This window comes from Thamnophis elegans, chromosome 8 (assembly GCF_009769535.1).
Source record: "Thamnophis elegans isolate rThaEle1 chromosome 8, rThaEle1.pri, whole genome shotgun sequence".
Taxonomy (NCBI): domain Eukaryota; kingdom Metazoa; phylum Chordata; class Lepidosauria; order Squamata; family Colubridae; genus Thamnophis; species Thamnophis elegans.
The window spans coordinates 19,812,301-19,838,408 of NC_045548.1; the positions used below are offsets into that span (position 1 = coordinate 19,812,301).

The 26,108-nt window shown below is 37.8% G+C and overlaps 1 protein-coding gene across 2 annotated transcripts in view; it reads left to right on the forward strand.

Annotated features, from left to right (window-relative positions):
• Nucleotides 1–26,108, forward strand: part of RTTN (rotatin) — a 101,031-nt gene that overhangs the window by 68,369 nt on the left and 6,554 nt on the right. The window contains exons 37-46 of one of the 2 annotated variants that reach the window (XM_032223051.1): nucleotides 1,389–1,479; nucleotides 7,506–7,662; nucleotides 8,698–8,835; nucleotides 10,491–10,699; nucleotides 14,359–14,464; nucleotides 15,424–15,521; nucleotides 17,887–17,964; nucleotides 18,629–18,755; nucleotides 21,524–21,726; nucleotides 25,112–25,379. In XM_032223051.1, coding sequence (XP_032078942.1) covers nucleotides 1,389–1,479; nucleotides 7,506–7,662; nucleotides 8,698–8,835; nucleotides 10,491–10,699; nucleotides 14,359–14,464; nucleotides 15,424–15,521; nucleotides 17,887–17,964; nucleotides 18,629–18,755; nucleotides 21,524–21,726; nucleotides 25,112–25,379 — 1,475 coding nt within the window. The remainder of the gene's footprint in view (nucleotides 1–1,388; nucleotides 1,480–7,505; nucleotides 7,663–8,697; nucleotides 8,836–10,490; nucleotides 10,700–14,358; nucleotides 14,465–15,423; nucleotides 15,522–17,886; nucleotides 17,965–18,628; nucleotides 18,756–21,523; nucleotides 21,727–25,111; nucleotides 25,380–26,108) is intronic. The other variant, XM_032223052.1, reaches the window with a different exon arrangement.

Below are 26,108 nucleotides of genomic sequence, written 5' to 3' on the forward strand. Positions count from 1 at the left end.
ACGTTAAGTAGAGCCCACATTGTTGGGTGGGGATGGGAGGAAGGGGTTTTTTTTTCATTCTTTTCCCTGCATGTTTCTGTGGGTTTTTTTTTAAAAGTCCTACAGTATCAGCCCTCTATTAATTTTATCTTTAACATTCCCTGAAAGTAATGCTTTAGTACTATCTTGTCCCTAGACAAAAGGAATACCTGGTTATTTTGCTGGGACAGGGAGAACTTCATAATAGCAATAGCACTTAGACTTATATACTGCTTCCTAGTGCTTTTACAGCCCTCTCTAAGCGGTTTGCAGAGTCAGCATATTGCCCTCAACAATCTGGGTCCTCATTTTACCCATATCGGAAAGATGGAAGGCTGAGTCAACTTTGAGACCTTCAGAATTGAACTCCTGCAATGAACAGTGAGTTAGCCCTGCAGTATTGCCTTCCACTGTGCCACCATGGTTGATGGTACATCTATGCTTTCTAAGAAGGCATAGAAACTATTGGATGTGACTGGACTGGTTGCGTGCAAACAGACACTGAGTTCAGCTAGACAAATCAGTAGTGCGGTACTCCTAAAATGGGAATTAAAATGTGTCCCCCCCCCTCCCAAGTTTTGACTAAGGCATCACTTAAATGTCCTCCAATGGAGAAATTAATCTGGTCACAGAATTCCATATCTCTGTCCTTCTGTATCTAGCTAACTATATGAAATGGCCACATCTTTAGAAAATTCGGAATATGCAATTGCAGTATTCAGGTTGCTTTTATGGTATGCATTTTATAGGCAATAAACTGTGAATCTCAGGGCTCCCACACTCAGTTTATATGCAAATCCAGCTCATATCTGCTGCTGGTTCTTACCTGCAGATCCCCAACGTCTAAGGCAGTGCATCTGTGATGATGCCAGCTTTCCTCTGAATCTGATCCAACTGCAAGTTATGTGTCCCACATTCTAGCAAAGGGAAACTTGATGAGTTCGTAGCTCATCTGTGTATAGCAGCAACCAGGATGTGGAACTTCTTCCATAACAAAATAAGAGTATTGTTTGTTTTATTTGCTTTTTTAGGCAGCTAAAGAAAACACCATCATTCTTTCCATATAATTTTAATTGCTTATGCTACTGTCTGGGTTTATTATTATTTCCTCTTTTTTGTCGCTTTTATATTTTAATGCCCTTGTTATATGTACCCTTTTATTGACTGGGGCGAAATCCTGTTGGTTTCTAAATAAATGTATGCTGGTGATTTCCCCTTTATAGTGGAAAAGGTGCCCTCATGTTCATACTAAACAACAACTTGCCTCTTATTAATGCAGGCCACGGTGTGAGTAACCAAGACCATTTTTTATGATCTGTGCTGGAGTTCATATTTATTTATTTTAATGTATATGTCTTTGTTTTTGTTAGTCTTGTAAATTCTGCCTTGCTGGAGAGATACATCTTTGAAATGAAAGCTCTTCTGCCTTGGCCATCTCATAAGGAATATTCCAAAATGCAGGTTGGTTGTGGGTGCTTGGTTCCTGTTCCTTTCTATTGAACGCCTAAATTTGTCTGATGGTTTAATCTCTGTTTTTGAATTTAATTAATTGGCACTCTATTGTTCATTTTAATAAAGATGTCAGGTTACCCAGACTTTATTGGTGTTTATTCTGAAAGCTGAGCATAATGTCTCCTAAGGGAGAGCTATGGTTCTCTTCAGTTGATGAGAATCTAGGCTATAGAATATTACTTACTATAGAAATAAAGTTTAACTACTTGATTGTACCTTGAATGTGTCTCTGCATGTGGAAAGACGCATAATTCTGGAGGAGAAAAGTAAGTAATGAAAAAATGTTTCTTCAGAAGAATAAATGCTTCTTCCTTTTACCTGCCCCTTTCAGCATACTTCTGTTTCACCACAATCCAGGCAAGGTGGCTTTCGACAACCGTAACAAGTTTTCTTTTCCTATTAAAAATGTTGTAGCTCCTACAGCTGTTCCAGAGCTATCAAACTGCCTGAGCTGTTAAAGTTAGTGGCAGAATCCAGAATATAAGTATATTGAACTTGGTGACTTTGCCTCCTAGGGCAGTGATGGGCAACCTTTTTGGCGTGGTGTGTCAAAAATCGGCAAAAAATCGAGCATAACTCGCGTTGTGTGTCACTTCGACAAAAACATAATTTTGCGCAATTTATAGTTTAAACTACAAAAATGTATAATTGCAATATATAATTGTATTTAATAAACCAAAAACAAATTATTTAACATACCTGCTTAGTAACTTCTTTGTTCATCAGTCGATTTCGTATGTTGCCCTTGATATTATTGAACTTGTTTGGGGTGCCGTGAACCAGGGCTGTGGAGTCGGCTGCTTCCAGCTCCACGTCCTCATCAACATGCCGCTCCAGCCCGCCCCTGCTATGAATATTCCTAGTGACGCGAGGGCAAAGAATATGAATATTCATAGCGGGGGCGGGCCGGAGCGGCATGTTGATGAGGACGTGGAGCTGGAAGCAGCAGACTCCACAGCCCTGCCGTGAACTGAGATAAGTGAGGGGGAGGGCGAATTCTTTAACTAACCAGGAGTAGACTCTCTGTGCCGGCCTGACTGGAGAGAGGCGCGCACTGTTCCCGCGCTCCTCTCCTGCGGGTCCTCCCTCGCCACGCTGATGACGTGTGTGCGCACGGCACGCATGCCTTACCAGCAGCCCCTGCGCTCAGAAAGGGGCGGCGGCGATACAGTAAGTGAGTGTGGGCGGGGGAGATCACACGGCCCGCCCCCCCCCCGTTCCTCCAGCACAGATTCTTTCATCCTCGGCGGCCGTGCAGGAGCCGAGGATGAATCGCATGAAATCCTGTGCGTGTCACCCCAAATGGCTACGCGTGTCAGCACTGACACGCGTGTCATAGGTTCGCCATCACTATCCTAGGGGGAAAATGTCTCTGTCTCTGTCTCTCTCTCTCTCTGTCTCTCTCTCTCTCTCTGTCTCTCTCTCTGTCTCTCTCTCTCTCTCTCTCCCTCCTTCCCTCTCCCTCTCCCTCTCCCTCTCCACAGACAGACAGACAGACAGACAGACAGAGAAATAAAGCAGTCTGGTCCATCTATCAGATATAAAGATACTGCTTGGTCAAGTGCCTGTTTTCTCTTTTACCTGAGTTTTTTTCCTTGCCCTTTCTGTAATATCCCTTCAGTTTTGACTCTGTGGGCAGGTACTACCCTACTTTTTGATATATATGGCATGGTATAGTTTAGAAAAAAAGGACATGTTAATGATAACACTTCTGTTCCTTTCCTATCAATATGCATGTCCTCTAAACCAGGGGTCTCAAACTCGATTTCATTGAGGGCCGCATCAGGGTTGTGTTTGACCTCAAGGGATGGGAGTGGCCAGCTGAACATCACTTGTGTCGGGGGTGCCTGTGGTGGCCCAAGTGCTCTGCCAGAGAAAATGTGCTCCCGATCTCTGTTTTTGGCTCCAATGGCCGCCTTCAACCCCCTGCCAGCGAAAACGGAGCTCGCATGCAGCCCTCCTGAGCTCTGTTTTTGCTGGCAGAGGCACCGCGGGCCGGTCCGTCACCGTTTCCAGGACGGCCCGCAGGCCAGATCTAAGTACCCCTGCTCTAAATCATCTTTTTTCAAGCTGGGCTTCAAGATGTGTGGACTACAACTCCTTAAATTCTCAATTTCTCTAAACCAAACTCTCTCCCACCTTTTTCCCTTCCCTTTAGCCCTATTCCCAGTCAGCCCTATATTTTACTATCCTATACTGATCTCAGCCATAGTTAAGCTTCGTGTCAGTTCAGATAACAAATGTCCTTTCTCAATATTTCTCACTGAAATATTCGTTCAGGGTATACTTTCCTTCACATTCACCAACAGGATATTTTAGAATTAGAGGCGAAGTAGACCGTGGCAAGCAGCATGGTGCAAGAGATGGATCACTTCCAATTTGATGAAACCATGTCTCTCTTGATTTCTAGCCTGAAGTCGTTCCATCAGGTTATTTATCTGAACTATAAGATACTTCAGTGTGCTGGTGTTCTTCTTCCTACTAAGCGATCAGGTATAGAGTTTGGCTCGAGTGGAGTAAAACTCCCTTGAATAAATAAAATCCTGCTATTGGAAGCTGCTGTCATTTAAGCAATACAAGCCACAGCATCTTATTCCTTGGAGTCTTGCAGAACAAAATTGGTGTTTTAAAATAGTATGTTTAGGTGCTACATCTGTTTTACAAAAGATAGTGGTTTAAAACAATAAATGGTTAATTTTTATTAGCATTATTACTTACTAAACTTAAATTAAATTTGCCCAAGGTGCTACAACTACGAAGAGGGCAAAAAATAATTTCCTGGGTTTTTTTTGGGTTTTTGCTGTAGCTGAGAACTAAGGAATGGGGGGTGAATAGCAAAGTGCAGGAAAGAAAGTGCTTGCCTGCTTAGGGATCTGTGTGCCGTAACATCTCGCTCCATCAATTATTCAGGACCTGCAGTGCCTTAGTTGATTGCTGTGTAGTTGTAAAACTCAGGTAACTGAATTACGTTGTGCAACTGAATACAGAGAAGTGACATCAAAGCTCCTTTGATCTCCCTTCCCCATGTGAATCTTCTTGTGAATGGAAAGGAAGATAAAGTGTGAGCAAGATCAATAATATGCTCAATGAGCATTTTCTTTTAAGAAAGAAGATGTGTCCTTTTCCCTAGGTCTCTATTAAATCTGGTTCAAAGTGTGTCCACTTGCAAAACTTTGGATATCTGAGACGCAAGCAACAGTTATGCCATAAAAATACTGAAATAATTTCTTTACTCCCACCCCCGAGGCAAAAACCTCTGTTTTTAATGGTCTTTACAAGTGGTGCAGCTTTATGCTCATGAGGGCAGGCATCAGGTAGAAAATGTTCCAATTTCAATGGCAATCAGATCATTTCTCCCTCTTCCACTTCCTCAGTTGCTGAACAAAGTGAGGCAGAATATCTGCATTCAGGTGCCCCTCCCAAGTAAACAGAACAAGATCTGATAACTTTTCCAGGCAATAAGACACAATTTTGCAAGCATAAGTATTAAGAATCATTTTAAATGGCCAAATGGCCAAATGTGACAATTCTGAAAAGCTACAGATTTTTTGCCTTTTTCAATGTTTTTTTCTGCTAACTTTCTACTGTTATATACTGTCTTGTGCACAGATGTCAAACTTGATCGTGTCACGTGATGTAGCGAGATGTATCACAACATTTTTTGCCTTTGCAGAGCTGGGATGGGCATGACACATCTGGCCTGCAGGCCGCCAGTTTGATATCCATGGACTTGACTATATGAAATATGTTAAATAATTTATTTTACTTTTTACTTTGATACTCTTTTGTGCACAGATGAGTGTTGTGTAATGTATGGCTGCCATGTTGCCCACTCTGCCCATTCTCCTCCTGACTGTCAATGCTTGATTAATTGGAGTAATTAGGGGCCAGAATTAGAGAGCCAGTTTGGGGTAATGGTTAGGGCATCAAGCTAGAAACTGGGAGACCATGTATTCTAGTTCTACCTTGGACACAAAGTTGGCTGGGTTATTTTGGGCCAGCCACTTTTTCTCAACCCTAAAAAGGAGGCAGTGGCAAACTACTTTGGAATCCCTTTGTCAGACCTGAAAGCTATCTTTTACATAGGGCCACATTTTCTACTGTGGGAAAATGGGAGGGGGGATTATATAGACGAGGGGTGATAAATAGTCAAAATAACACTCTTTTTTCAGGGAGTCAAGGACACCTTGCCCTGCAGCTGCGATGATGTAACTGGAAGGCATCTCCAGTTTTGGATGGTGCTTGATTGGATCACGTGATGGACATGTGGGTGCTGGGCAGGGACTTGAACTTTCTTTTGGGTGGGGAAAACCTGGAAACTCTCAGATTCGGGTTTTCCCAGATGTGCCAATATGACATCTGTAATAAAATGGAACTTTGAAGAAGTTACGGTTGTTCCTTGGAACCCTGACCCCCTTGATAAGAAAACTTGTCCACAAACTTCGAAGAGTCAGACATGACTGAATGGAAGAAAAAATAACTAAAGGGATGGGGAAGAACGGGCAAAGAAGCTTGCAGACAATCTAGTCATAAATTTATCATATTTATCTCCTAGGAAACCAAGGAAAGTTGCATGTTTGCATCGGGGTCACGGTTCCTTGGCCATATGCATCCATATTCAAAGTGTTTGAATATATTTGATTGCTTTGGGTATACATATTGATGCATCTATGAAATGTTCGTGTTTTATGCTAGATTTGGATTCTCTGATTTGTTGATTAAAGAATGAAAAAGAGGGAGGCATAATAAAAGAAATTAATTATGTTTTAGATGTCTAGTACAAAGATTTGGCGTGCACCAAGCAATTTGGCCCAGAATCAGAGAATCAGCTTTAATAGATTATTTCTGTACAGTTTTTAAATACATGATATGGGGGGGAAAATGCTATGGCTTACTACATGGAAGGGATTTTCTATTGAAAAATAGAAGAAATGTATCTTTTTGTTCTCAGTGATTAATGATAATTATGACAATTTTATGCATGCTAATATTTTCAATTTACATAATTCCTTACTAAACAAGCAAACACTTTAATGAGGTAGTAATGCCAGGCTCTGATGCTATCTTCTATTTAATTGTTAGTTTAACAGCATTTCTAGTTAACTTCAATTCAAAATGCTATAAAACTTTCCAAACTTTCTTTTTACACGACCTTTACTGTGAGTGCCAAGCAAATGAAGTTCAATAACTCTCACACATAAATATCTCTGTGTATAGAGAGACAGAAAATTAAAAAGAGATATGTTCTTGTGTCAGGATTTACATGTTGATATTATGTACATTACCAAAATCTTGTGATAGAAGAGTATGAAAGTTGTTTATATTAGTAAATAAGCAGTCTTAGTGGATATCAATTCCAAATATATTCTGGATTAGAGGCTTACTTTTTAAAGGTGTAGAATGCTAGCCTTATAGTGCTTTAAGGATTATTTAAAAATGTTTGGATTAAGGCATCAGATGTTTGGTTAAGGCATCAGGCTAGAAACCAGGTGCCTGAGTTCTAGTCCCATCTTTGACATGAAAGCCAGTTGGGTGATTTTGGATCAGTCACTCTCAGTCCAATTCACCTTGTACGGTTGTGTATGGAGATTCTCAATCATCCAGATCATGCTTGTCCCTTTCAAGAGACAACTGGAATTTCTGATTTTTCTTTTCTTGGAAGACATGTCGCTTTTCATCCAAGAAGCTTCTTCAGCTCTGACCCCCCACCATCCAGTCAGAGCTGAAGAAGTGTCTTGGATGAAAAGCAAAATGTCTTCTAAGGAAAGAAAAACCAAAAAGTTCAGTTGCCTCTTGAAAAAAACACTTTTGGGACACCTTCTAGAGTTGTTATTGTGAAGGAGATAGAAGAAAGAAGGTCTGTTGGATATGTTCGCTGCCTTGACCTGTGTAAAAATAATAAAGGCAGAATAAAGATTTTTTTAAAAAAATGTTATCCAAATATCAGAATCTAATAATTTTGTGTTTTTTTAAAGCAGATTTTATTTCTACTGGAATTTGTTTCATCCTTTTCTCAACTGTTGAGGACATGTTTGTTGGTGGACACTCATCTTGTGCTGCAAGATGAGCTATTGAAGCCTCTTTTGGAAAAGTTCTTTGTGATTCTTTCTTTTAGTTCCAAGGACAGCATAGGTAAGGAACAAACATTTGAAAAGGTTGTATAAAAGTTGTGTGAGTTGATGTCAACATTTTGTTTTCTACAGTCTGGAAGCAAAGCAAAGTCTCACTGTAACTCGGTGATAATTGTTGAAGGTTCAGTATTTCCAAATAGAAATGGAAACATTTCTACCTGAAAGATTATCCATATAGACAGTACAGGGCTGGATGGAATAATGATCTGAAAAGCTGATGGGACACACACACACACACCAACCCCCACCCACTCAAGAATTCATGGTCTCCTCAGGAAAACAATCATTTTTTAAAAAATCTGATCTTCTGAAGTTTCAGGAAACTTTCAAGAAAACGCTTTTTGCACTAAGCCCTTCATGGCAGCTAAAGGGAAGAAACAATTTCTAATAGAAATATTCTGATCTCAAATATGGATTGTTTCAAACTCAGAACCCTTTCGGAAGGATTTGAGTTTTCCAATAAAATCATAGCAGTCCGTTTTAAATGTTTTTTTCAGTTCTTTTTTGCTCACCCTTGTTTGCAAAGTTATTTTTGCTAGTGCTTCTTGCTTTGTGTTAATTAAGTGGGAATAGCACCGAGAGTGCCATTTAATTTCTGGGAAACAAAGCACGATTTTAAGTCCCAGGTAGGCCTGTTGCTTCCCATTGTTACCATATATTGTACAAAACTATCAAGAACTTAAAAATGCAGTAATACACGTACTTACTTTGAAGATATCTCTTGAAGATATTAATCTGTGAATACAGTCATAGTCTATGAATGTGAAACACAAAAAATTGAATAAATATAAAGACAGACATAAAAAAGCAAATATTAGAAGCAGATTATATCCAACTTCATTTGCATATATTTTATTAATTGTGGCTTCATAATTTAATTTTGGAATATCCATATGTAATATTTGTCATCTTCCTGCCTCTAGGATAGTGTACAAGTCTTGACCTTCTGGTGGAATGGATAGTTTCTTGTCTTTAGCTATACTTAAACATGTTAAACTGAGCTTACTTTTTTCCCCCCCTTATGTTTACGTGGCAGGACCTGAATTATCATCTGCAGTTCATCAAACATGGGAAGATCTGCTTGTTTTTTTAGCTACCCTGTTCAGAAAATGTGGCCAAAGTGCACTACCATTTGTATCTCTTGCGTTAGCAAAGCATTGGGCTTCTGTAATAGGTAATACCTGGTTTTAAAACAATGTTCTGCATAACAGTGTAAATTGTTTGACTTCTTGTTACCAGTTTTGATATCATGGATTATAGTATACTTCAGGAATGCCAGTCAGAGATGAGACTGTGAAGAATTGGGTTTGTGTTCCTATTCTTAATTGGGTAGATCATTGAAAGGTTTTCTCTCTTTAGGTACCATGTAAATAAGCTCTATCCCAAAAATAAGCCCCAGCCTGATTGTTCAGCATGTGCCTAATATAAACCCTATCCCAAAATAAGCCCTAGCTAAGAGCCCATCCCTCTATCCCACTGTCTGTGGAGTGGATTCACTACAATTTCCTGAAACCTACAGGAAAATCAATCCCCTCTTGTCGAGTTGGCATTTTGGCACAGCAACCGACTGAGCCTTGGAGCCTAAAGTGGGTTTCTTGCCTCGTTCCCATTGCAGGAGTAAACTGAATAAGAATGGACGGGCAAAACTGAAGGATGATGTAAGATGGTAAGGGCAAAGCCATCCCCACCCAACCTCCTGCCTCATCTTGTGGTGGCACCAGTTTGCTGGACATGCTATGCAGCCTCCTGTGTGGAAAAAATAAGACATCCCCCAAAAGACATCCCCTAGTACTTATTTTGAAGCCCAAAAGAAAATAAGACTGGGTCTTATTTCGGTAGATCATTCAGAGGTTTCGTTTCTTGGATTGAACGATAGTAGAGATGAAGGTTCTTTTAATGTCCAAGAGCCACTTTGTGGTTGAGATAATGATGAAAAGCAGATGGAGCCATGGCTTTATTCTTCTTGGATACAAGGCTATGTTTTCATGTACTCATTCCAAGATGTAAAGAAATTATGCCGCCAATTTCCAAGATGGCTTTGTGACTTGAAAAAATTGCCTGGCGGGCTTTATGCGAGCTTGAGGCCTCAGGTTCCCTGCCTTTGCTTTAATGAGTCTCTTACCCTTAAATTATTGGTATAAAACCCAATTATTGTGCTGTTTCATGCAAAGAGTATAGGACACAAAAAGCTTACAGTGAGATAAGTTTATAGGTGAGCACCATCTTGCTAACTAAGGATTTTTTCCTTCAATTTATGCAAATCATTAACATACATATATGCATACATAACAGAAGGCTAATGTCAGCGTTCCAAATATCATGCAGAATTAAATCAGAGTCCAAGGCTGACAGCTAACATGTAGAAGAAGTAGTGATAGCACCTGCAATTTTAATGGACATTTTCCGAGAGACATCTGAGTTGGCACACCTTATCAATTGCTTTTTTGAATAATTCAGTGTCACTATTATGGATCCTTTGCTGAGGTTAAAAAAAAATTTCTGTCAGAACCAAAGGTTTTATTCCCCCAAATAACTTAGAAATGCTTCTTCTCTTTCTGATTCTCCAAACAGACATGCAGACTTGGAATAACCCATTTTTAGAGAATTTGTTTCAGCTTTAATGGCTTCCATTTCAGTTCAAAGTTTACTTAAATTAATGTTTTAAATAAAATATGGGTGGTTGAGCATATTCTGAGGTAAAGTCAACATAATCATCCTGTTATCTATTACCTGGTATTTGTTTCTGTTGGTTCATTTCATATCCTAACACATCATTTAATATTTATGAAACTGCTGCATCATTAAAGTTTACTCTCTTTGACCTTTTAGATACACTATGTGAATGTATCCATCTTTCTACCAGACAACCAAGTTTGTGTACTGCCTCCTTATATTTCTTAGCCCTTCTTTTTGCTGAAGAAGGGAAAAGAGAGTTCAACAATAAAGAGGACACTTGCTACCAGCCAACAGTGTCTTTCCTTCTTGATGAAAAGAAGAACCAATCATCTGTAACCAAGCTTTGTGAATTACTCATTCAGGTAAATGTATAAACTAGTGGTACCCACATACATTTTCCTACAAGTTTAATCACTGTGAATGCATGTCAAGATAAATTAAGGAAGTGTTTGTCAGATGTTTTGTTAAAAAGTGAATAGGGGCACAATTAGGAGCCCAATAAGTTCAGAGTTGTTTAAGACATTTACATCCCAGAGTATTAGAGGCATTGTAGGACTTATATGTATAATTTATAGGAATGTAATCCAGTGGTTCCCAATTTTTGTTTCACCATGGACATTTGCTTTAAATATTTTTGTGGCCACAGACTCTCAAGACTTAATTCAAGATTTAAATCATAACATTTCTTCAAGCCTTTGCACAGCCCCTGTGATGATATCGTGCCCCCCCCCCTGGGTCCACGGACCACATGTTGAGAAGCACCAGAATAAGCAAAATGCAAGTGAGGAAACATTCAAGCGTTTTGGAAGAAAACAGTTTCTAGGGATGATAGATGGATGCAAACTGGTCCTGTAAAGGAGAGGAAAAACTCTGGGAAAGGAACAGGGGGAAAAAAAAACCCAAACCAAAAATCCAGCAGCTCTAGAACTGGAAGAGGAAAAAAAATGTTTTAAATGTACTATCAATTAAACCCATGACCCGACAAAAGGGCGAACATCAAAACCGTGCCTGACTAAACCGTATCGCTAAAACCGCGACGTCATCAACGTGGCGACAACAGCGCGGAGACAGAAGGGCGCTTTACAACAGCGCTTATAACTTAAGGTAAGGGTTAGGTTTAGGGTTAGGTTAAGGGTTAGGTTTAGGGTTAGGTTAAGGTCATTCGTCGGAGCGCTTTAGAACACGCGGTTTTGTCACCGCTGCTTAGTCGGGCGCGGTTTTGTCGTTTGCCCTTAAACCTTCACCTTCATTTAGCTACTCCTTTTCTGCTCTTAATTCTATTAATAGGATGGTTAGTGCGATTTGTTGTTTCCATTTTATAAGCAATTATATTTGGTTTCTAATACTATCGGCTGATACTTGTACTTGCAATCTGACTTCTTTAATTGATTATTTAAACCAGATGAGTAGAATATAGGTCAAAAAGATAAGTAAATCTTACTTAAGATCTTGCATTTCTCAACTAGCTATGGCCTCAAGACTCTTCTTAAGTTTTCTCTCTTTTGGTATCAACTGCTAATAGCTTCCTCAGGTTCTATTTTACTATTAATATAACCTTTATTTTTTTTATCACATATGCAGTATGTACTATTTCAGTCTAATTATGGTATTAATTATTCTGGAAGAGAACCTCTCTAACGGATTATTATAATGAAAATAGTTATTTTAGCTGCTGGCCTGGAACAGCATCATATATTGAAAATGTATTTTAACCTAGGAATTCACTTCATAGTAAGAAAGACAATCAATGAGAATGTAAAGGCCAAGGTTTGCGCCATACATTTCAATTTGTATATATAAAGGCGTGCAATGAGGAGATGGTGGATCACAGTAATAAATGAATGAAAAAACAAGAAATCACAGGAATAATAGACGAAATGTTAAGTTACAATGTATTCTTGCTAGAATAGTGGTTTTTTTTTTTAATTAAAAGCTTCATACAGCTTAATTTTTTCCCACCGTATCATTATAGTGAATGTCACCATTTCATCTTATGTGTCTTTTGAACTGGCGTGTCTTAGAATTGAGATTTGATGATGTTACCATTTAACTGCTTAGAAATGTATTCATGATGACATTTCAACAAATCAATTGCAGAATGTGTGGAGAACTGAGAGGTTGGAAAGAAATTTTGAGAAAGCAATGAAAGTGTTGTTTATCACACCAACAATTTGGTAATAAATCTTAGCTGTGTAAAAGAAGGATCCTGGAAAGGGCATGTCAATACTACTGGAGCAGATGGATTCACTTGCTAGTTTTTAAAACACATACAATTGCAAGGGGGGAGGATTAGAGTAGCAAAATCAAAACAGAAATCAGAAGCAGGTACCTAAAATAAAGGAGACAAAATAACTTCTAAAATTCAATATTAAGTGTGGGAAATAATTGAGTGTGTCTCTAAAAAGTATTCAGTCAAACCTTTGTCAGTATATAAAGGGAGAAAAGAATCTGATTTCCTTTTCCCTATAATATAGTAGTAAGTAAACCATAATAACATATAAACAGTTTGGGGGCCAGCAATTTTTTTTAACTGTAGAAATAATATTATATGTCTATCAAGGTATCATTGCATAAGAGAAATATTTTACTCAAGAGATAGTTTTTGAATTGTAATAGAGCTGGCTAAAAACAGTTTTCAATTTTCAATGCATCTGAATCTTAAAGCCAGTCTTTCTCATTTATTTTGCTCTGATAATGAAAAAGTGTCCTTGCCTGTTAAATGTTAAAAAGAAGAGGAAGAAGATGACAAAGAGCTGCGGTGGCTTAAAAAAAATATGTGGATCTTTCTTGAGTGTCTACACCACACTAAAGGCAACTTGCTGTGGCCAACTCACCATGGTAAACTCACCACAGTCACCTTGCCATGGCCTTCTCGCTGTGGGACAACTTGACATGGACAACTAGTTGCAGGACAGTTCAACAATTCAATTTAATTATTTAAAATGATGTAAAAAATTATTTTATTTTTTGTCATTCACTTGTCATTCTATCATCCTTTGTTTAATGATTCTATGCCAATTTTTTTTATTTTAGTGTATGGTATTTTTTGGAGTATAAGACGCACTGGAGTATAAGACACACCAAGGTTTTGAAGAGGCAAATTTAAAAAAAAAGGTTTTGCACTCTGCAGACCTCCCAAAACGGCCCATTTTTCATGAAAATGGGCCCATGTTTTCCACAAAAGGCATAAATAGCCTTTAGGGGGCTTGCAGAGTGCTCCTGGGGGGTAGTACATTTTTTGCAAAAACGGGCCCGTTTTTTGTCAAAAAAATTTGCATGCATAGCCTTTAGGAGGCTTATAGAGTACTCCTGGGGGCTGGGAAGGCAAAACTGAGCAAAAAATGGCCCGCCTTTCACTCATTTCTGCCTTCTCGAGCCCCCAGGAAATCCTTTTACAGGCTCTGCATGGCCATTTTGGTGAAGGGGCAGGGTTTCAGGAAGCAAAAAATGCTGTGTTCAGTGTATAAGACGCACCCAGATTTTCAGCCTCTTTTTTGACGGAAACAGGTGTGTCTTATACTCCAAAAAATACGATAACTCTTGTTCCATGGTGAGTTGTCCCGCAGCAAGTTGGCTAAGGTGAGTTGTCTTCGTAGCGCTGGTGTCAAATTCAAATTGTCATCACATGACATATCGTGACATTTTCCCCCTTTGCTAAACTGGGGGTGAGGGTGGCCAGCATGTGACGCATCCAGCCCATGAACCACGAGGTTGACACCCCTGCCCTATACCCCATGTGCTAAGTTACAGGAATTTAAAACAATCCATGTTTTTATTTTTGGTTTATTTAATCAAATTTAGAGAATTCCCATCTCACCCATATAGCAATAGTTGATTATTATGTTTCACTTGCATGTCTATTATTTTTTGTGTACTCCTAAATGTTGCATTTAAATGTAGATGACGATCAATAAAGGGAATTCCAATATATTCGTGCAAAAGCATATTGTGGAAATGTCTGTATGTCGGGATCTTATATTTATTTTTGATAACCCATTCTGCTTTTTTTTTTTTTTTGCAGACCTATGAAGTAAACTCTTTTCAAGATGTGATAAAACGAGTTGCTGCCAGTGCCTTACTTCCCTTTTTAGCTGTTAGTAGAAGTGCCCAGAAATGTGCCCTAGAAGGTGAGATGTTACCTAAAAATTAGGGATTTTAAAGCAGGTGTCATTCATTGTGTCATTAAATAGAATGAATGACCCCATAGTAACAGCTGTTGTTGGGTTTATTTCCTGTGATGTCGATGATGGCTTGCTAGTTATGTTCAATGTCAGGCAAATTAAGAACGTGGGAGTCAACAGCAGGTTCTTGTTTTGCCAGGTATGTTCTTGCTGTGTGCACTGAACAGATTCTCATTTCCACCATTATGGCCCATTTTCAACCGATGGTGTCTTAAGTGAGATTAGTGATGAGAAGCTGATGGTTCCTATTACAGCTTCTTTTAGATTTATGCATCTGAACAACCGACCAGGATATATGTGTCCTTCTTTTCTACCCTGGTATTAGCTTTTTATAGATATGGGGTAATACTGACTGCAGGAAGCAATGCCAATAGAATGCTTTTGATATTTGGAGTAAGATCATCATGGAAAACCTGACGACTACAAAATGTTACAGAAATCATGTCCTCAAGAGGCCTGGCCAGTTGTAGAAAGAAAGGGAAGGGAAGGGAGAGGGGAAGGAAGGAAGGAAGGAAGGAAGGAAGGAAGGAAGGAAGGAAGGAAGGAAGGAAGGAAGGAAGAAAAAGAAATTTGAAAAATGTCCATAAACTTTCTTTCTTTATCTACAATTAAGTGATACTGGCTGGAAAGATGCTAGTGAAGAAAATGTTTTGATTCTTTCAAAACAATTAATGTATCCCCAGGTCAAGTATTTTATGTTTCAGAATCAAAATAAAGAAGCAAATCTAAATGTAACTCAATTTTTTTTATTTACATTTGTCAAAGTTTTACGAATGAATAATTCAGCTTATACAATATCAGTTCTTCAATCTATCGTCCAAATTGGCTCATTGGCCCAGTATGCATTTGATCATTGCACATTTGGAGCAGATTGACTAATAGAATGCTCCCCCCCCCCTTTATAGCCAACCTCATAGAGACCGGCTTGGAACAGATGAAACATGTTTACACAGAACTGAATCTCGCTTCCTTGAAACTTGGAAAAGCAAACCAAAGAAAAAAGGTATTTTACCATATTGCTATAAAAATTGTTGAATATCTGAATGATGTTCTTCCTATGCATTTTATATCCTTCTTTTTTTTTACATATGAGTTAGTGAGACTTACTCTCTTGTATATTTAGGTTTTAATAGGCTGGGGATGATGAGATTCCAACACTTCTGGAAAAACAGAATGGTCAATTTTTTTTGTGGGGGAGGGAGCACCTTGTATCATCATCAATGGATGGAATTTGTGGTTTAGGAAGATGAGAGTTGTGATTCACTTTGTCTGGAGGGCTGCAGGTGCTGTACACTTACTAAGAATGCTTCCTTAAGAATTATTTTTCTCTCCGGAATTTCTTAGCTTGTAGCATTACCAAGGCATGATATCACAATTTCAAATGTTTTGCTTTCAAAGGAGTGCATATTCAAACTTCCATTTGATTCTGAATATCAAGCACTAAAGGTTAACTGTTACATTATGGGGTAACTGCTTTGAAAAATAGCAATAATAAATGGCACAGAAGATGCTTATATTCTCTTTTAGCTACTATTTCACCTAGGTAGTCCTCTAAGGTAGGTTTGAACATAAGTGGGAGAAAGCACAGAATCTGCCTGTAAGGCATTCTCAGGCATGGAAAAGTTAAGTAGCCTCTTCACCCTGCCTTACATTATATTATATCAGTAATCAAGGGCTGGCTAGAAATATTTACATGGTGTTTTACTTTCCCAAATCTTACACAGTATCCTGTATGCTTCAGAAGGGAAAGAAGAGGGATGGAGGAAATAACTTATCTTAAGGACATCTATTAAAATCTTGCACTTCTCACTCTCAAAATTCTCATTCTGATATTGATTATGTGACGGTCTAAATCGACACATAAGATGCTCGCTACAAAGTGTATACCTGTCCATAAATAGGCTCTTATTGACAAAGGGAGTGGATAAGTGGGTGAGAGTAGTTTTTATTTCAACTGAATATCTTTAAAACGTAACTTGCTAACTAGCATTTCTCAAGTGATATGTGCCACTCTGTGAAATGATTAGAATGCCATTCAACCCAATCTTCCTCCGTGCACCTTTTAATCAGTTATTTTATATCCTTTGAGCAAAGAGGAAGGATGAATCCTAATTGGAAAGATATGCCACCTTGTTATGTCAACAAGTCTTTTTAGATGGTATTCAATATTTTAATTTTAAATTTGTTTGGTCTAATTAGAAAAGTCTTTATCTTAATATGTCCTTCTATAATTATGTCAATAGAAAGAGCAGACCTCTGGCGAGCCTTTTACAATGAGGGTATTTATATTGTTCCATTCATCACATTGCTTTAGTTTCTTTGTTTTAGTGCTCTTTTGAGAGCAAATTATTTTATTGTCAGCCATTAGCTTTGTTCTGGTTGAAAATATGAAATCCAAAATAGATGTTGGGTAGCATTTGTCTTTCGAATGGTCTCTTCCTGTATTGGAATAGTGTCTCCCTGTGGTCTCTTTGGAATGACCTCTCCCTGTGTTGGAATAGTGTCTCCCTGTGGTCTCTTTGGAATGGTCTCTCCCTGTGTTGGAATAGTGCTCCCCTGTGGTCTGTTTGGAATGGTCTCTCCCTGTGTTGGATGGCCACTAAAGCTCAAAGGGTTTCCACCGCCCATGAAAGGCAAATATTGTTTTCTTGATACTGGTGGTATCCATTCTTGTATTCATTAAGATTACGATAACCTTTGTTGTATGACACACATTAAAATGAAATTCTGATGCACGCTCTCAAAAGAAAAAAACATCACCCACCAAACAATGTCACCAACCCAAGTATAACAATAATAATATAATAATAGCAGCGGCATCCAAAAGTGCCAAGTTATACAAAATGGCGGCAAAACGTGCATACATACATCATTGTCCTGTATGTGTTATATAAACCAGATTCTGCTTATATATTGATCCAAACCTGGGTACTTGAGAGACCGCCTACTGCCAATTACCTCCAATAGACCGATTAGATCCCACAGATTAGGCCTCCTCCGAATTCCATCCACAGGCCAATGCCGACTGGTGACCACCCGGAGGAGGGCCTTCTCTGTGGCTGCTCCGGCCCTTTGGAACGAGCTCCCCGTGGAGATTCGGACCCTCACCACCCTCCAGGCCTTCCGCAAAGCCCTGAAAACCTGGCTGTTCCGACAGGCCTGGGGCTAATGAGTTTTTGTCCCCCCTCGAATGGTATGGTTGTTGAGTGTTTTAAATTGTGGTATTGTTCTGTTCGTGTTCTTTTTTTCCTATTTGTACACACACACCCCGACTTGGTTGTGAGCCGCCCTGAGTCCCTCCGGGGAATAGGGCGGCATAGAAATATAATAAACTCAACTCAACTCAAACCAATTTTTTGTTCTTCCAGGAAGACAACCTCAGCAGAGAATTAAAACTTGCCATGCAGCTCCTAAGAAATTGTTTATTTCGAAATGAATCCTGCAAAGTAAGAGACAAGGGAACTGTCTAACCTCCACAGCTAAAATGTGCGGAAGGCCTGTCTTGCTGGAGATGTAATTGTTTGCAATATGGGGAGCAATCTACTGATGACCTTCCTATGACCTTCGGTTTTCAATTTCTGCTAATCCAACTGTTATAGAGATGCATAGCAGTGGTGATGGAAAGGGATTACTTAGAAACACAAAGAAAAAAATTGACATTCTTATTTTATTTCTCTTCCAAATTGTTATTTATCTTCCAGATTGTGTCATAATTACTGTTTAGGGATAAGCAAAGGGTTAAGTACATGAGTGATAGTTTGGTCCCTTGTTATATTTTAATATAACTGAACTTGTATTCTGTTTGGGATTGGTATGTTTATTGTGGGGCATTAGTTAAACAATTTTCATGTCACAAGAGGAAATAATATTTTCTCCCAAGTACTATTTACACCTCTGTTTCTACCTTTCCAAATTGGACCCTTCCAGATTCATAGATTCCAACTTCCAAAATGGTCAGTTCATCGAAGTTGACATACATGTATGTTTGGAGGACGTGGAGGTTGGAAAAGATCCATCTGTGGTCAATGAGCCCTTAGATTTTGCATTGGCTTCACAGTCACACTTACAAAAGCTCTTTCAGTATTGCAACATCTTCTTGTTATTTGACAGGCAGCAGCCCTTGGAACTCACCTCATTTCTATTTTGCATTCGTTGTGGCCTTGGCTTCTAATGGACGATTCCTTGATGCAAGCAGCCTTGCATTTGCTTTGTGTCTATTCTGCAAACTATCCTTCGGGTGAGTGATGTTTCAAGCATTACTGCATATGGTAGGTGACCATTAGAGCTGGAAGGGAGGGTTGGAGGGAGGAAGGAAGGAAAGAAGGACCTAACTACCATTGAGTTAGTCTTTATTCCAAACTCACTTTTCCAGGTCCTTGTGTCACAATAATTGTATCCCCCTCTCCCGATTTATTTTAGGTAGTCATGTTTAGCAACTGACTCATTCTGCAACCATTCGCACTTACAACAAATTATGACAAATTTACGGTTAGGGGCAAATCTTCCAAGCAAAGGAAAGCTGAAGGAAGATTGTAAGCACAGTTGCAGTTTCACTTTGCTTCACAACCAAGTTGCCAGTTCCAATTGTGGTCACTAAATGAGGACTATCTATATTTCAACAGAAATGGAAACATTCGTGCCTTCCTACCTCTGTAAACAGTTGATTGTACTTATGCATGTGTGAGAGAAAAAGAGTTACTATTCACTTTTTCTAGCATGTTTTTATTCTTTCCCTCTTAGCAAATATATTCCTTTTCTATAAAGGCTGGCATAAAATACCATAAACAATTATTTACCGATCACATATTAAAATTTCTTAATATTTACATGGCTGCCCTTGTTGAAAGATGCAGGCTCTTGGTGACAGCATCTGAGTGCACTAAACATTTCATTTGAAAGAAGCTGATTTTTCATAGTTAATCAGTGGGCAACCTTAGGTAAAAATGTTTCAGGGGTTATTTTTTTAATAAATCGGTAGTTAAGGTGGGTGGATAGTTCATGAATCTTCTGTATCTACAGAATGTGAATAATCTTAGTTCAATCATTCTCTGTAATTTGCAATAGAAATTACATGTTAGCAGTGTTCCGTGGAGAAACTTTTGCAAGTTCTTTTGTGGGAGTATATCGACATCAAAAATGTAACGGAGGAGAGTGCAAAATTTAATTCAAAGCATGACGAGTTATAATAGAAAGCAAATGAGTTTGTATTTAAAAATAGCTTTGGAAGTCTTCAGGAATGCCTTAATTCCTCTTCATCAAAAAACTGAAAAAGTTAATGTGTGCATCCTTACAGTCCTCAATTTCATCAAAGTTGAATTCAGTTTAAATTATATTCCATTTTAAATTATACATCTGTATGATAATCTAAATACTTCTGCATATCCAAGGTTGTACGTGCACATGGCATATTTTCAGTTTTCAAACTGAGACTATATTCAAAAGCAGCTTATACTGTGATGTAATATATTCCAGAGAAAAAGCTCCATCAGTTCCATTACACACATCAAATCCTTGGAAAGGCTTCCAGTAGATTTTTGGGTTACAGCCATGGCTGAGATCTGTGTCTGCAAACCAAATTTTGTTTATCCCTCAAACTAAATTAAGTTCCTTGTGGCTCCCAGCAAATGCTTGTTCCTGTGTAAAAATACATCAGTGAGAAGTCATTAATAGTAGGGAAGCTTTCACATTTCACTATCTCTTGACACTGAATTTGAACTTGGAATTATTTCACTTGAAAGATCAAGCAAGCATTACAGAGCCAAAATTCTTCTCTAACTTGGATTTTGTAATCTGATCATTAAAAAAAAGTCAACTCCCATATATGCATTCAAATATCCACCACTTAACTTTTTTGGTAACATCCAGAAATGTTTTAAAGTATGAAAATGCTGGTTTAAAAGAAGTAGGAACTCATGCAAGATAATTTTGAGTTCTTGTCATTCCTAAACTGATGTTAGAGATTATTACATGTCTTATTGCATGACTTAATATATGCCATATTCTTCAAAATATTACACATTACTTTAAAAATGCATCATAATAGGCTTCTAATGTCTGGGTTTCCATCATTAAATGATGCAAATTTATTCATATTATGTTTTGTCATTGTTTTATGAAGATGAATGATCAAGCTGTTGGTGGATGTGTCTTCATAGATAATGTTATGCCAATGAATTCTATCACTTTATGTTTTAAAGAAGAAAGCTCTCCTTTCTTCACTTCTTTTAATCATCATGAATCACTCTCTCTAATAGTACATTTAGATGATAAATGCCAACATGCCTCTAGTTAGAATACGGCTAGAAGAAAGAGCTAGAGTTGAGAGCCAGTGAAAAAATAAAAGAAATATCCTGCTTGGAAAAAAACCAGATGATGGAATCTAAAATGGGGGAACCGGTGATTTATAACTGTAGCTTTTTCTCAGTTGATTACTTTTAAAACAAACAAAAAATAGTGTAGGTTGAAGGAAATTAGTACACATGAAAGGGCAACTGCATAAACTATTTATTCCCATAAGCCTGGACATGGGAGAAGGATGGATTTCATATGAGAAAAAGCTTGAAACAAGATTCCTTTGTCTAATCAACATTGTACTCTTGTAGCAGTTGATAAAACGAAGTGTGTTCTGTGATATTTAATGGTTTATATTAGTTTTCTTGAGTTCTTGATGATCTCTTAAGCTTGGTTGTTTGCTTGTAGACGTTTTATTACACACTAGATTTTTTTTTAAAAAGAATCAATGTGAGTTTGCACTGATGATATTATCTAGTTGAACAATGAAACATCTGCAAGTTCAAAGAGCATCAAGAACTCCATAGTATAATCCTGAGCAAAAAAATACTTTTTTATATGAGTTTAATTGAAGAGTTTTTTTTAAAAAAAATGTTTTCAAAAACTCTAATTTTAACATGGAATGAGATTGTTTACCAGCAAACAGGCAACTTAACAAAAAGTTCTTTCCCCTCCCTCTCATATTTACCTGTAACAACATTTTGATCTTTAAAGGCTGTGCTTCCCTATGTGTGGCAAGTAGCAGCATGTGCTCTTTCCAGACAACCCAAAGAACGGCAGCTGGGAACTCATTTATGCATAACATCATGAAGTTAGCAACTCAAACTCTGTCTGAGAACAGCATCATTCAGCAGATGACCTTTAATCTTCTGGCAAACCTGGTTGTATCTCAAGACTGCAAAGGGGTTCTTCAGAAGGTAGGCATTCAGCGTTCTGAATGTAGTGATAAAATTCAGGAAGTGGTTTTTGTTTTGTTCAGTGCTCAGGGAAGATGTTAAGGTAATCTGGGTCAAGCAGAAAAAAAATGTGAATGGAAGATTGAGGTTTATAATTAAGAATTATATTACAAGCAAATGCAAAGTGTGGGGAACACAATTTGTGTGTGTATGTGTGTGTACATGCATTCATATGTAAGTATATGTAGATACTGCATCTATGGAATCTTAATGAATCATCTTTCTTACCTTTGAATACTCAATATTCGCAATTGTAGGGATTATTACTGCAGCGTTGGCTCAGTTGTAGTCCCTGATTAAAGATATAAATACAAGTGTGTATAATTATAATTTATATTTATAATTTATATAATTATAAACATATATATAGTTTTTCCATTACTGATTTCTGTGGAAGAACCTTGCAGATATTATCACATCCAAATACATGTTTTAATCGGCCAGATTACTGGCCCATAAAAGAGTAATAGAAAAACTGTTTTGCCTGTTCTGTTTTTTAGTTAATATTTCTGCTTCTTAGCTCAGCAAAACGTCCATTCCTGCATGTTTAATGTAAGCATCTTGGCATCGTTTGTACATGACTTACGTTTTAGGGATAAATTATATGCATTGTCAGTATAATTTGTCATATGTCAGAAGTGCCTTTTGTGGGGAAATATCTCCTCTGTTCTTTGCTTCTTTTCTTCATGACAGGGTGGTTATCCTAAGATGAAATTGTGGAGTAAAACTCTGCCCAGAAATGATTGGTTGTGTTGAGGCAGCAATTCTTCCTTGAATGGCAAAGTCACTTCCTGCATGTCAGAAACTCTCCCTTTATTTTTAAAACTCCCAAATGCATGGCAAAAACTCTGCCCTTTTTGTAAAAAAGAAAAACAAAAACCCAAGCCAGAGGTTTCTGTATGAGTATGAATAATACTGTAATGTAGATAGCTAAATGTGACGTCAAAAAGGAAAGAGCACGGGGGAACAAAGGGAAGTAACCAACAAGATAGTGGTGGTGGATGTTTTGTTGTTATTATAGCTGCTCATTGTGATGGAAATGGGCTGCTCACAGAAACAGAAGACACCATCTAGCTCCAGAGCCATGTGTCTTGTTGCTGGGGCTCTGAAGAAAGAGGAACCCCTCTCCTCAGATTGGGCACACTAACTGGAGAAGGCAGATCCTCACCCTCTGTTTCTTCACACCACCGTTTTCAATAGGCATAGAAACACTGTATAAAAAGTTAAAGCTGCTCAGATGAAAAGAAATGAGGACAATTGCAGTAGCTTTTCAATGTGTGGGATTGATTGAGATGTTAACATTTATATTTTGCAATGTAAAATATTGCAAAATGCTGTGTGTGTGTGTGAGAGAGAGAGACTGAAACTTTAAATATCAAGTTAAGAGATGCATGAGCAACGTATAAAGTATAAAGCAGTAAATCATTAGATGACAAGTTTTTTTTAAAAAAAAATCATGTAAGTGCTTTAAATTGAAAAGATGCAATGCTGGGAGAATAAAAAGGTCTTTTGCTAGTCTTAAAAGGGGCAATGTAGGAGTTTTAAATGGTGACAACCATTGCTAGAAAGAATGAATTAGATTTAGACTTCCATAATAATGCAGGTTGTTAATATTTTAATCACTAATTCAGAAATGACTGAATTATTTTCTACCAGCTTTTCTTTCTTTCTTTCCTTCCTTCCTTCCTTCCTTCCTTCCATCCATCCATCCATCCATCCATCCCCTACCCTACCCTACCCTACCCTACCCAAAAAGCTTTGGTTCAGTTTCCAGTCCTGCAGTTAGAAAGTGAACTTTTCACAACTTTCATAACTGCTTTACATTTGGTCTATAACCTTAGGTAATAAAATTATCTAGAAAGCTATTTCATTTCATTTGTAACCATCTAGCATTTAGAATAGCTGATAGATGGGAAAAAATATGGGTTGCTTTTTGATTTTCTAGCAGAAAATTGAGTTGTTGAGCAAATGGCTTGTGTGCAAGAAATCCCTCAGTTCAGCTCTTTGGCAGCTCCAAGTAGAGCCAAGACATATCGAAAGCCCAGAGGTTTGCTTGTAGTTTGATGGAGCAGTCGCCTATCTGTATACGTAGCTTTTCCTGACAGCAGCTTAATATACATGCTTATATCTGAAGGAAGTTTCCTTTTGGAGGCTTTTAAATTAATTAATGAATGTTTAATTTTGCATGTCTGACAGGCTCAGGACACATATATTCCTGAAAATAGCTGGCCTTATATATCTACAGGAAGCATCCGGCAATGTAGAGCTTCTACATTTTGTGTATTATTGAGGGTTTTTTTTCCTGTAGTTGGAATAGGCAACATTATGCACAGTTGCAGAAGCTATAATAAGGTCCGTTTGCAGCACATGAGTATATGTTATGGCTTCTGTATTGCCCAGTGCTCTTTTGCCGGTGGTCCGCTTCTCCTAGCCAAAGCAGTCTTTTAGAAGTGTACTTCCTTTTCCTAAGAGCTTCCTGTGAAAGATCTTCAAAGGTCTTGTAGCACACCAGAGTTGGCACACTGTCTCTCCTTACTGACAGTATTTCTTCAACTGAAATGTTTCTCTGACAAATTGTTACATTGTGCATGAGGAAAAAAATACAGTCTCTTACAGAAAAAAAAATATCTCGAATTGTTTTTACAATTTTCATATGGGTATCAGTTACTACTAAAATAAAAATGATGGCATACAACTTTTTGTATACAACTCTATAAATAAGCCAACTAATTATATTTCCAGATTACTATACAGTGATAGAAGATAGAGGATTTCTTTTCAGTTTATAAATGACTAAGGTCTTTTGTGTAGGCCAGGATTTTCAGTTGAAGTTCTGACTAGGGTAACACAAAAATGAGTTATTAATTCTCCTCAGATGTTGCTGAACTACAGTTCCCAATATCCATTGCCAGCAACTAGTCAGATTATTGGAAGATCTAGTTTAGCAACTGGATGTTCCTCATCTCAACAGTGGAAAGAAAACGTTCTACAGTTAGAAGGATAATTAAGAACAAAGGGAGCTAATTTATTCAAATGTAACAAGAAAATTTATAGTGAAATGCCTTATTCAATATTGAGGGGTGCTTGGTGCTCTCTAAGCTTGATTGCTTTCTTGCAGACATTTCATTACCCAACCTGATGATGATATCTAGTTTGGATAATGAAACGTCTGCAGGAAAACAATCAAGCTCAGAGAGCACCAAGGACCCCGAATTTCAACCCTGAGCTACAAATATTCTCCTTTATTGGTTATTCAATATTTTCAGAGGTGGGAAGTAACATGTTTTGTTAATGGGTTGTGAAAAATAATTTCTTAATAACCACATCTTTTTCTCTCCTACTTTAGAACAATTTTCTGCAGAATTTTTTATCACTATCATTGCCAAAAGGAGGAAATAAAAGCCTCAGCATGCTGGCTGTTGCTTGGATAAAACTCTTACTGAATTTATCATTTGGAGAAGATGGGCAGCAAATGATTGTTAAATTGAATGGTGGCTTGGATCAACTTATAGAGATGGCCAAATATAAACACAAAACCAATCCAGACATGATCCTTCTGATTCTGCACAATATCTGCTTTAGTCCAGCCAACAAACCCAAGATATTAGCAAATGGTAAATACCTATTGTCCGGCTTTTAAGTCATTCTTCCCAATTAAGTGCCTTTTAGACATACAGGATCGCATTATAACTAGTCAGAGTATTTAGTTGAGAATAGTTAGAGTTGGAGCTTATAAAATAACCCTAGTAAAAAATTTCAGGCTCAGAACTACTATGCAAAGTATAGTAATATGTAAAGGTTTTACATATTATTGTGGGCATTGTTCCTTCAATGCCCATATAAGATTCAATTTTAAAAGCAGATAATCCTAGATTTTCTTTGCTTGATTATTTTGGTAGACTATCACACAAGATTTTCTGCAAGGAGTCCTCTTAATCACTCAGCATATGTTGAAGGTGAGAAGGAGGGAGGAAAGACCTATAAATAAAGTCAGTGGATGGAAAAATGTACGGTGCTGGCCAAGAAAGGAAAATTTGTATTACCCAGTTACAAAATCTTTTAAAGATAGCTATACGGAAGGTCAATAATTGATGCTCTGAACCAAATCATACTAAGAACTCAAGTGCAATAGACAGTAATTTTTGGAGGCACAATCAGAAACCTTGCATGAAAGCAGAATTATAGGACTTTTTTTAATACTGAGAAGGGCTAATCAGCATCTTAATCATTTCCCTCAATATATAATAATTGTAATAGAAAATGTAGATTATGTGTAATATAGAATATTTATAGGATAATTAGTACAAGAAGATAGCCAGTAACTTAAGTTCTGAAAACTTGGC